The sequence below is a fragment of the Chlamydotis macqueenii genome, chromosome 2 (assembly GCF_036417535.1).
Source record: "Chlamydotis macqueenii isolate bChlMac1 chromosome 2, bChlMac1.mat, whole genome shotgun sequence".
Lineage (NCBI taxonomy): Eukaryota > Metazoa > Chordata > Aves > Otidiformes > Otididae > Chlamydotis > Chlamydotis macqueenii.
The window spans coordinates 132,945,704-132,958,141 of record NC_141557.1 but is presented as its reverse complement, the minus strand read 5'-3'; the positions used below and the strand labels follow the sequence as shown (position 1 = coordinate 132,958,141).

At 41.0% G+C, this 12,438-nt stretch overlaps 2 protein-coding genes across 5 annotated transcripts in view; both read left to right on the top strand.

Moving 5' to 3' along the window:
* The window catches only part of TPD52 (tumor protein D52), a 41,324-nt gene that overhangs the window by 27,144 nt on the left and 1,742 nt on the right, over positions 1-12,438 (top strand). For 2 of the 4 annotated variants that reach the window (XM_086740952.1, XM_010117109.2), the window contains exons 3-7: positions 459-607; positions 1,505-1,606; positions 7,054-7,095; positions 8,457-8,505; positions 9,626-11,099. In XM_086740952.1, coding sequence (XP_086597078.1) covers positions 459-607; positions 1,505-1,606; positions 7,054-7,095; positions 8,457-8,505; positions 9,626-9,742 — 459 coding nt within the window. In that variant the 3' untranslated portion in view covers positions 9,743-11,099. Of the gene's footprint in view, positions 1-458; positions 608-1,504; positions 1,607-7,053; positions 7,096-8,456; positions 8,506-9,625; positions 11,100-12,438 lie in introns of those variants that run through there. The other 2 variants (XR_015257717.1, XM_010117258.2) reach the window with 2 other exon arrangements.
* Positions 12,181-12,438, top strand: part of MRPS28 (mitochondrial ribosomal protein S28) — an 81,610-nt gene continuing 81,352 nt past the window's right edge. Inside the window, exon 1 of the mRNA XM_086740954.1 lies at positions 12,181-12,368. Coding sequence (XP_086597080.1) covers positions 12,186-12,368 — 183 coding nt within the window. The 5' untranslated portion in view covers positions 12,181-12,185. The remainder of the gene's footprint in view (positions 12,369-12,438) is intronic.

The window sequence follows — 12,438 nt, the reverse complement described above, 5'->3', positions numbered from 1 at the left end:
GGCTTAAGCCACAAAAGAACCTTTCTGTTCAAGCAAGGAGACAAAACTTGTGTATGGATCAGACATGCTCTGAGCTTCCTGATGTTGGTGATATACTGGTATCTCTTCTGACGTGGAAGGGGAATACAGGCTTGGCAGTTGTCTCAGGTTTGACTAATCTTCAAGCTTCACATAGGCTAATGTTGTCTAAAGGTAATGATGTATAACTGTACAGTCTTTTAGTTACCAGCTTCCTTGTGCATATTCCAGTAACAGAGCTAGCTGCAGGTAGATTACTTTCTCACTAGCTCTTGTTGTCGATTAGATTTCTCTTTTAGTACTTAGAACCAACTGTGAGGCAATGTTAAAAATGCATTAGCCCTCCCATTATTGATGCCTGGTAGGTGTTTTAATAAATACAGTTAAATTGCTGGGTATATTGCTTGTTAACTCACCTCTCACCAACTCTGCTGCCACAGGTGGAAGAGGAAATCCAGACACTCTCACAAGTGCTAGCTGCCAAAGAAAAGCATCTAGCAGAAATCAAGAGAAAGCTGGGAATTAACTCATTACAGGAACTAAGGCAGAACATCACCAAAAGCTGGCAAGATGTTACATCAACCACAGCGTATGTACCAGTTCATGATGATTGCCTCAGCTGTTGAGGTGAAAACTGTAGTTCTCGTGTCGTGTCTAAACCCTCTGTTCCTGTGAAATGAGACGAGTGTAGAGAACACAAAGTTACCTGGATAAATCATCATAGATTTCTTTAAAGAAGGCCACTATTACCGACATAATCTCATGTAAAATAAGAATGATTGACCATAATATATGCAATTCTAATACACTTTTTGTCTGACAGATCTGAGATGCCATTACTGAGATACCAAGCTGTCCTAAGTCCAACAGAATGCCCCTCTTTTCCAGCCTAAAAAAATGTTGTAAACTGAGCTCCTGTGGGAATAGTGCAAAAGTCACAATTAATGTTCTTGCCAAACACAACTGTTAACTTAAGGTCTAGAGTGAACTGCCTTCTGCAGTTCATGACTATACAAAATGTAAGAGGATGTACCTAAAATTTTTTATGTGAAGTTTGACAGAACCATTTGGTACAAGATTTTAGATGCTAGGCACAAAAAGCAAACCTCTGTTCTTTTTCAGTGTGTGTGCATGGTGTTCTTTTCTTGGGATTTTTTTTTTGTTTTATTCTGTTTGGTTGTGTGTGGTTTTGGTTTGGCTTTTTATTTTTGTTTGTTTGTTTGGGTGTTTTTTTTTTTTTGCTTTAGCAGATAGCATCTGTTCTGGGGGTGAGGTGCATGCTGATGAACCTGATCTGAAGTCTGAAGTGGCAGAGGTGCTGTAGCCAGAAGGAATTGCAGTGGTCCAAAATAATCTCTTAAGTAGCTTCACCATTTGACAGTGAAGTTGAAGTATACCTCTGAGTTTGATGCAAATTTACATACACTAAAAGGTTCTTTATATGTTCTATTAAAACAACTACAGACTTAATTTTGTTCTAACACAGATACAAGAAAACATCAGAAACCCTATCTCAGGCTGGTCAGAAGGCTTCTGCTGCTTTTTCATCCGTTGGTTCAGTTATAACCAAGAAGTTTGAAGATGTCAGGTAGGTTTCTTTAGCTTTTCCCAAGTAGTTGCATTTTTGATTTAAGCAGGTGATCAGTGAAAAAAATTTATGCTGTTAACATACCTAGCACTTCTAAAAGTTAATCTACCAAGAACGCTCAGCATCTGTTTTAGGAGAGCTGAGCAACTTGCTGCAAAATCTGCTTTTATGTCCTTACTGATGCAGAAGAGTTCTGTGGTGTGTATCTTACATATCCAAGAGAAGCAACGTATGCAGTTACTGCCACTGATACTGTTATTTTTCTGGTAGGGTTGCAGGTGGCAGCGTCTCTGCCTGCCTCTGTGTGATGCACGTAGCATTGTCATTTCTGTTCTCTGACCTTCTCAGCTTGTAGAATACTACATTTAAACAACTAATGTCTTTAACTGTTTGTGGTTTGGTTTTTTTTTTTTTTTTTGGTCTTGTGTGTGGATTCCTTTTAAGTGTGTTTTATTTCTTTGTAAGCTGTTCTACCTCATAGCAGTGGCTTGATTTTATTACCTTTTTAATAGACTATTGGCACTTTTAAATTCCTAAATATTGAGATACAACATATTTTGACTTTGTGTTAAATGACTTCGGTAAGTTGGGTGGTCATTTTTAGCACTATTGTGAGCTGCATGCAAAACTCCTGGATGCAGTCCAATCATATGCTTAGCTTGCAATTATTTGATTACGTAATTTTTACTACTGGAACATGTACTACTATTTATCTCTGCTTTTAATTTCTTGTGAGTAGTGGATCAAACTTTTCAATTGTTGGACAAATAAAAATTCACACATTCTAAGAGAATATTGCTGCATTGGAAAGCAGTGTAATAAAATCAGCCCTCTGTTTTGAAGTGCTGCCATTAACCTCTTTCTTGCTTTTTGAAGTCTAGTGAGAAAACATCTTGAGGTGCAGCTACACAGTTACATATTTTTTCTTCAGATTTATCAGAACTTCCTTTTTCTCTTTAATGCTTACTCTGGCATTGTGCAGACTACAGGCATTTTCACATTCCTTTAGGTAAGGTGGGCGCAAGAATTATTTCTGAAACTAGGCATGTAGTCAGACTGTCTCTATTAAAATCTTTACGTTTTCTCTGTAAAAGGTAATTTCTTTTTTTCTCCAGTGTTAGTTAATGTAAAACTGAAGCCCTTTCAGTGTCAGGGAAGATATTTCTTCATGTTCACCTGGTAACTACCCCAGAACATGAAATCTTGAGAATACATAATAGTCAGTTAGTCTCCCTTCCTTGTAAAGAACGGAATCTGTTAAAATGATTCTGCAAGTTTTTTTGTAAAGAGACAGAATATTGTTTTGAGGTCAATGGCATGCAGAATTCCTCCTTCTCTTTGTCTGTACAGTGTTTGTGCCTTGACAGAGTAGAAATGTTGCCTTTTTGTGTGTACTACAATGGCTGTTCAGCATTGTAACTCTAATCACATAACTAGAATCTAAATGTGAAATAGTTTATGCATTCTCTGTTCATAGTTTGTCCAGTGAAACAGTCCTTATCTTTGAGTGGAGTTCTTTAGAAGCTCCAGACACTGAGTATTTTAGTTACATTGTCTGCAATGCCTTTTATCTCTCTAGTCTAAGCAAATATTCAATGTTAAGTTTTCAGTAGTTAAAATTCCTGTGTTGCAACTTCTGTCCATTGCCTCTCATCCCACCTATGCATGCCTCTGAGTTTGGCTTAATCTCTTCTGTACTCTCCCACTAAGTAGCTAAAGACAGCAATAGGATTGCTATAAAGATAAAATCATAGAATCGTAGAATGGTTTGGGTTGGAAGGGACTTTCACAGGTCATCTAGTCCAACTCCCCTGCAAGATGTAGGGATCTGGCCCCTAGAATACTAACTAGGAGCTGTAGCCACAGGGCAGTGGCTGGGGAGGAGATCGGCAGCGGCACAGGACACTATAAGAACTCAGACTCTGAAGTGAGCTTGGTTTGCTCAAGAGTAGCAGCCTGTCTGTAATACCTTCCCTTTAGCATGAGTAAGACAAAGGGAGCCTGGAAGATGTCTTGATACCTTTTGGATGCAGAGCTCGGCTGCTCACTTATCACAGTTCATATTTCCTCTTTAAGGCTGTGGTGTTCCTCTACTGGTATTAGACTATTACACTTGACAAGGACAAGCACAGACTCATAGCTCTCTTCTGGCTTCAGGGGAAATTAATACTTCAGAAGAAGAGTGTCCTAATTACTCAAGTTAGTGACTAGGTGGGTGTTGAGTACTCTATCAGAAACTGGGCCACTGGGAGGAAATGTAACAGGGCCGGAGGAGTCAGCGCTGTTGGTGTGCTTCCTGGGGAGAATCACGGCAATGGAAATTCAAGGTACAGTTAGAAATTCAGGAGCAACTGGGTTAAAAAAAAAAAAAAAAAAAAAAAAGGAAGAATTAGTGCTGTTCAAGATCTGAGTTGCACTTAAGCAGGAGATTAAAAACCTTTGAGTTTTCGGCTTTTATGAGGACCAAGTTCATCAGGAATTTAACCAGTGAATTCAGGTCCCAGAGTGACCCAGAGGGACTACTCAAGTGGTGTCTACTTTTAAGACTGCACAGGTCTGAACCTTAGAAGGTTTTAGATGCCATGTTCTTTCCTGGAAATGAGAATTGATGGGTCTGATACTTGAACAAATACTGAATATGCCAGTGCATTTTTATTCTTAAACTCTTACGTGGCTTCTTCATAGTGGCCTTGCTTTTCTTCTGCTGTTTTGGCTTAGGGACTTCTCAGCTGTAATTGAATGATTTCTTCTGTGTTGGACTATTTCCACATGCTCCATGCACCAAACATCACGTGCAAGTCCTCATTCTTGCACTGCAAAGTGAAGAGGGAGTTGCAAAAGGGAGTAAGGCAGGTGGTGGGACTGTGAACTTGGAAAGTACTGCAATAGAGAGGAAGAGAAAGAACTCGTAGTGTGAAGTCAGTGCATTATTGCTTACTTTTTGTGTTTGTTTCCTCTACTTTCTGTTATGCTGAAAATGAAAACATCAGTATTATGTGCAAAACAGCAGTAGCAGTAGTTTGCAGATGTAGTGGTCTGCAAACTTCCTGAGCAATCATGACTTTGCACTTAGCTCCTCTTGCACTGCATCCATATTATAGAGCAGAAGTCCTGCTATTTGCCCTGTTCTGAGATTGCAGAATAACTTTCTTCACTTGCTTTGGAAATCTGATATGATCATGGAATCCTAAATATCATCATTTAGAAGCATATCAGCTGGAAACCTAACTGTTAACAAAAGCAAATAAGTGGTGCATATGCACTCTTGAGCTCATGTTTTGCAGGCAAGGACTCTGACATACCTCCTTCTGCATTTTCAAAATGTGAGGCAGTGTAGTAGCTATAAAAATAATCGTAGAAACGGTAAGAAACCTTTTTAATGCAATAAAAAAATACATGGAAGGCTGGAGAGCAACTTAGTGTGCCTTTTTTGTCTTTTTTTAAAGCCGGGGCTTTGCTTGCAAGCATTGTAAAAAAAGGGCTTCTCTTCTTCAAACTGCCCGACTTGATGGCCTAGTTGATGAGTGCTTTGATGTGGCATTCTGTCATTTGTGAAAAGAAATACAAGTTCTCTTCTTTGTAAAGCTCTTGAAGGCTTAATCATGTTTCTTGGCACTACTTGAAGAACAGGTGATTTGATGTTAAAAAAAAAAAAAAATCAACTGCACTTATGTAATCCAGTTCTCTTGCAAATCAGATAATTCTGTGGTAAAACTGTACACTCTTTTATGGTGACATTTACAAAATGGATACTGAGTACATGTAAGTGTATTGTACAATAGCAAGTAAATCCTTCACGAATGTATGAATAATTCTTCCATTAAATGATCTCTGAGATTAAACTAAACTTCCCCTGATGCCTGTTACTGCAATACAGATGTTGTTTTTTCAGTGTGAGCACGTCTACGGATTGTAAAAAATATATAGGGAAAAGAAGGTAACTTTTCACCCTCTTTGGCCTTAAACTTCTTGCAGGATGAGGGGAAGTGGCTGAGCACAACTGGACAAAGAGAACTATTCAGTACCAGCCTAGTTCTGTACTAAAACTTTGCACATAGCAAGACCAGAACTTACAGTAATCCACATCACAGAGAGAGGAATATAAACTAAACTCCAGAAGAGAATAGGCCTCTATGTGCTCTGGAAAAGCTTGTGAAAATCATACCATCCGTGAAGATGAAACACAGCAGAAATGGGTTTGGGGAAGGAGATGAAACATGGGGCAGGACAGCATCTGGCCTTTGCGTATCTGATTCCCAGCACACTGTACCTACAAACCAACCCTAGGTTGTACATCTGCCTTAAGGGATCCCAACCTTAGCGGAACTTTTTACATGTGCAGTTTTTTCCTGTCACTATATTCTACTGATAAGCCTCCCAAAAGAATCTCTTAAAGCTTGTTCTGCAATGAACACGGAAACTTCTTTCTTCTATGAATACATCTTCCATTGTGCTGAAATACTAATTGGACTTTCGGAGATGCGTCAAATGCGAGAGGGTTTTTTGGTTTGTTTCCCACCCTCCCACCCCCAGCAATTGCCTGGAAAGTATCCTCTTGAAAGACATCATAAAGGCCAGTCAAAATTCGACATTCCAAATACAGTTATGAAAAACTGTGATAATCATTTTTTCTAACTTACTATTATGGTATTTGAAAAAAATCATTTAACATATAAGACTAATTTGTATCAAGAGTAAACAGGAATTTTCTAGAATATGGAACTAATTAGTTTCCAGGTGGTCTTTAAGTTATTTGGGAGCTCCTTAATCTATATCCAGTCACCTTCTAGGAATAGGTGTGTGTTGTCACTAAACAAACAGTAACTGTATAGCAACACTGGCACATTACAGAAATCCTCCATAAATTTTGAACAAGGTTAAGACTAGGACTTTCTCCCTGCCTCCAAGGTAAACTTGACCTTGAATATAGATAGATATGACTGCTCTTGCTTGATAATTTATATTGACAAGTAGATAATTTGATGATAATTGATGAGTATGGAAATCTTACACTGAATTGAAATGGAAGCCTTCTGAATGTAGGAATAGTTCTTTCAGTAGGAAGATTAGTTGTTTGTTAAGACAACTCTTCTTGTTCACTTTCTACTTGATATCGTCAAGACTGTAAATGCAGCATGTCTCACTGCTTGAGAAACTTAACGAGTAGACAGGCTGTTGCAGCTAAGCAGAATACGTACTAAGAGGCATGGCACTTGAATTATTCTAAAAAGGAAAAAAGTTGTTGCGGCTTTTGCTCTGTTGTGCTTGTGTCTGTGCATGGCTAATTTAAAAAAGCAAAATCAAGCAGTTACAATATAAGGCTATATAAGATTGTGTGACTGTTTGCCAAAGATGGTATCCAGAAGTCAACTCTCTAAGCTGATTTCTTCTCAGTCTATCACTTAAACTAACTTCTCGCTTTCTTTTTTCTTAATGCTGGCATTTAGTATACGCTCCATACAACATTCAATTAGCATGCCTATTATGAGGTAATGTATGCATAATCCAGCTGTTGGGTTTGTTTATTTTCATGTGTGGAATCAAGTTAAATTGAACTTAAGTCAAGTAACATAGATTTAAAACAAAACCGAAAAACTCACCCAACTTTGTAATGGATAATAATAAAATTTGTTTTATTTCTTCTTAATGATGGTGGTTATCACACATGTGGAATGTGACCAAGTGCATTTTCGTGCTGTTTGGAGAACTATAACAACTTTTCCCTGCCCATTAGAAATGTAATGCTACTAAATGATTCCAAGTCAAAAAGGCAATAGCTTGGCATCTGTTTTAGAACAATAAGAGTGAGTAAAAAATACTGTGGTTTCACAAAAATCTCTCGCTTGCTTTTTTTCTCCCCTAGCTTGGCACTGTGTCCCTCCATCTCCTGAGAGAGTCTGGTTTGAGACAGATAGATATATATGTCACTGCGTGCTTTCCCAAATGAGGGAGTGCTGCTAAGTGTGGGTGACCTACACAAATACCAAGCAAAGGGGGAAGGGAAGCTTAAGACCTCTTTTCCAAAAGAAAACTCCTGGTTTTTTAATTGGTTTCTGAGTATGCTACAAATCCTTAGCCCTGGTCCATTGAAAGCAAGAATTTTTCCATCCTGCATAAAGCCATAAGAGGTGTTCAAGCTATTGCACAAATTTGCCAATGGCAGTGACAGCTAGTTGGAGCACTAAGCCACTCTTCTGACCCTAATAAATAATACACTGGCCCTCAGCATTTAAATTCCCAAGCTGTCCTGCTCTTCTTGTGCAGAACTTAACATTTGTAATCACAGCAGTTAAAAGGCAAGGGGGAGTCTCCAATAAATTCAACATGTTAGCAGAAAATGCCACTGCAAACCATGTTTTGTTAATTGAACACATAGCCTATTAAATTAAACAGTTTTCCTATAACAAGTGAAAAAACTATGACAAGCTTTCTTCAGCAATAATGTACTAGGCTAACCAGAAGTGATGACTAAGCTTTTCTGAACGAATCCTTTAAGCCAGAAACTTGTTTGAAATCACTGGGAAATAATAAGCTAAACCTAAAATACTTGCTAGTTTTCCTTTCCATGTTAGGATGAAGGATCCCATCACTGCACCTGGCAATCCTTAGTTACCAAAGATACAAATGAGCTGCAACTTGAGTGTGTTTGAATTTTAGTTTCGTAGTACTTGAGGAGATCCAGATCTAAACTATTTTTAGGCAACCCTTAAAACAAGGAAAGGGCCCCAAGCAAACAAAACTCATGTTGACATTGGAAAAAGCAACTGTCTGCTTGTTTTCTGATATTTATAGACTAACCAGACATGTTTTTAATTCCGCCGTTCTTTTTTTTTTTTTTAAATTTTCCTAGAAATTCTCCTACTTTCAAATCCTTTGAGGAGAAAGTTGAAAACTTAAAGGTAAGCACTACTAAAATGCCTTGGTGATCGTGGAGCTGTGGATGTGGAGAAAAGACTGAAGTGGACTCTGGGTAGCCTGTTTTTTAGTTACTGGTAAACTGTTGAAGGTGCTTAGATGACATCTTTTTAAGTACTGTGAAAATGGTTTCTCTGACTCATAATGTGAGAGTAAGCCTAATGATCTGAAAATAAAAAATGGGCTTCCTGCACCTCTTTCAGGAGGCTGCCTTTAACTAGAAGGACTAACAGGTAGCTAACCTGCACAAACAGTTAGTATAACATACCTACTGTGTATCCAAAATGGTACAGGCTTTTATTTCCATGCCCTCCTAAGGACTTGTATCCTACACAGGAGTATAGCCTGGCGATGTTTCTCTTATTATGGCATGAGATATGGAAGATCTTCTTACCTTAATTTAAAATTTACTTACAAAAGCCTCAAGTGCCAGAAACAGCCATTAATAGCTTCTCAAGGTAAAAAAAATAACTTTAAAAATAAGCAGTACATGTAACTGGACAAAATTTTACTGTTTTTGCGGCACACTGGGTTAGATGAGAAGCATGCAAGCGACAGCATGGGGAACCAGGCATTCCCTTATACACTAATCGGTGCTAACACTTCTGCCATCCCACAGGGTATGTACTGTAGAGGGAAATGAAAAGGAGAAAGTAAAATAGCTGCCATGCTCCATTAAAGATCTCAAGAACTGTTGTTGAGACAGAAAACTGTTCAAGGTTCTTTCTTGAGCAATACAGAAGCAAGTTTTAACTCTGAATCTTTCAAAGCCTAAATGGCTTGAAAGGCTGCATACCTGTATCCATTTTTAACTGAGGGTGTGTCAACCTTCAGACTCCCTGGAATTAGGGCAGCTTCATCTGTTGTGCATCTCTAAGTCAAAGGGAGACTGTTATGTTAATCTGCTGCTGGTGATGGTTTTCTGCATGATACTTAAAGACTTGTCTTTAGAGAATTGTGGAGATAACCCAGTCCTGGAAAAGCTGCTCTGCTGAAGAGTTACTAAACTTTTTCCTGCAGAGGTGTTCTGAGTTTTATCCAGTTAACCATGTTTGACAAGCCAAATAACTGCAATTTTATGTTGAGGCGCTCTCTCTGTTCTAGTCTAAAGTTGGAGGAAGCAAACCTGCTGGGGGAGACTTTGGAGAAGTTCTCAACTCTGCTGCCAATGCCAGTGCCACAGAAACTATTGCAGAACAGACACAGGAGGAGACCCACTGAGATTCCTGCCTCTGTCCTGCTACCCACTGCCAGATGCTGCAAGCAAAAACTAAGCACACTTGTAACATTCTTTGCGCTCTTTCCACCAGATGTGCTTTTATTTAGCACGTAGCTGTTTTACCAGATTAACTGATACAAAGCTTGTTTGTGAGTTCAAAATATTTTTGAAACTAAAATACATTGTTTGGGGTTTTGAGTGGGAATTTTTATGCCTTTCAAGCATTTAAAGGACTTACCTGTAATTTGAAGGCAACCTTTAAAATATAGCAATGAAAAAAAAACTCTTTTGAGAAGTTAATTATACTGTATATATACTGTGGATACATAATTTCTTTTGAATCTGTAACTACTGCTCAACTTAAATCATTATGAATCTACTGCTGCTGCCAAACTGAAGCTTGTTACTTCATTCCCTTGTGATTATTTCAGTTAAGTGTTGCCTGCACGGGACACTGGACCAGGAGGATCACTCCCAGCTAAAGAAAGGACTTCTGCTTCAGCAGGCTTTAAACAAGTTTTTCATAGCAGGATTACACACGGCTGGGAATGTACTGTCTTACCAGTGTGTTCCTCATACAACACATGTGGATAGGGTAATGCATAACATCCAAAAACTTACTGATTTGTCTGTGGATTATCCACCTAGGAAACTTCTGACCATCGCAAATGGAAGCAAGACGCTTAGTAGTGCTGGTTTGGCTCAGTTACAGTAACATTTTCAGTCTTGCTTTTGTACGTTATGTTAGTGTGGTAGGATACACTCTTCTGAACTCTTGATCAGTTGTGAGTAATTCACACATGGTGCTGTCGCATTTACACTAACAAAGCATGGACTGAAAGAATAAGCCTGAGCAAGAAGGTTGTTCTTTTTTAGGCAGCAAGAGAATTGCTCTCAACTGCTAACGTTGTTTCCCTTGTAGGCTGACCAACAAAAACATCTGCTACACAGTCTTATCTTTTTTTTTTTTGTGTGTTAAAGGCCTGTACCACTAGCACATCTATTCCTGTTTAAGACCCCAGAAATCTGTTTTGAGAAGGTGCACCATGTCCTGCTGCAGCATAGCGCTCTTACAAGCTCCGTTCTCTTACATGTTTCTTTATCTGATGTACTCTTCAAATTTCTTGTATTTTGTATGTTTCTGGCACATGGTCGGTATGGCAAGTGTTTTAGCACTGTGCTTAGAACTGGGAACACGTTTTGAAACATTTGTGTGAAATCCATGAAACTTCAACTCTCAGATGTCTGGAGGGAAGAAAAAAAAGCTGGCTCCTGACAACCTTGTTAGCATGTCAGATGTAGTATATATGCTTAATTACATGTGAGAAGCTTAATAAAAACCTGTATGTGAGGAATGTATTGTCCTGTGAATATGGAGGATTATATAAATACGTAAGAATTTTTTATTTCTAATTGAAACAGTCCTTTGAGTTTAGTTTCAAAGTAGTGCTGACATGTACTGCTGTACTAGGGGGAAAGCTGCTTGATGTGGATGAGCGTTTCTAGAGAAGATGAGGCCTAGGTTGACTTCTGGTGGCTTATGTAAAATTAAACTGCCCTGATTACATTGGGAAGCTCAAAAAGGGGTTGAGATGTACCCTCAGAGTCCAGCAGCTGTATCTTAACAAAGGAATGGAGAATTGAATGACACAGAGTGGAGCTCTGCCTTTATAGGGTGAGTACCATGTAGGGCAGGTTGTATGTTTTTTTGTTGTATGTTTGTTTTTGTTTTCTTTTTTAAATTTATCTAACTGTGGTACAGAAGGATCATCTACTTCAGAGCTGAGCTTTCTGGATTATGAAGAAAGCCCATTTTGGGGGTTTAGTTTTTTGTTTTTTTTTTTTTTTTTTTTTAAGGCCAAGTGGCTGCATCAGTGGGTCTGTACCATGTTCCAACCTCCCATAAGCTTCAGCTCCATCTTCCTCTGCCCGTCCCCTCCCCGTGAGGGCAAGTAGCCTTAGGCTGCCTGCTGCGGTTCTGCGTTAATGTCACAGCCGGCACCTGTTTCCTGGGCCTTGGGGCAGGGCTGCTGCCCTCTCGCATCCCGGCCCGCCAGACCGGCTCCTCCGGCCGCCCGGCTCGCTCCTTCCCCTCACCCGCCTGCCCCGCGGGTGGCTGCTCGCCCCTTCGCCGGCGTGACGAACCGCGACCGGGACGGCCTTCCCCGGGCCCCCTCGGGCTCGCCTCAGCGGGAGATCGGCGGAGGAGAGCGGGCGCCGCGCTCAGCCCGATCCCCTGCTCCAGCAAGAGCGCCCGGGCGGTGCCTGGCCCCTCGGGGCGGCAAAACGAGGCCGTGCTGGGCCGTCCCGCCGCCAGAGCGTCCCTCAGCCAACATGGCGGTCGCCCGGCCTCAGCCGAGCGCGCTGCGCTTGCGCCGCCACTTACCGGTGTCCCGGGCGTGGCGTGGGGTCAGAGGTCACGCTCCGCCCTCCACGCGGACTGTCATGGCGGCGCCGACTTGGAGCAGTGTCGCCGCCCGGGCAGGGGTCCGCCCGTGGCGGCTGCGGCTGCCGGCGGTAAGGCGGTGCAGCGGTGCCCCGCCAGCGGGAGCGGCGGATGCCAGGACCCTCCCGCAGCGGACGGAGGAGCGGCCGGGCACCGGTACGGCGGCCACCGGCCCCCGGCAGGTGAGGGCGCGGCAGGGGGGCCCGGCCCGGGGCAGTACCTGGGGCGGTGCTGGCCTGGCATCCTCTGCCT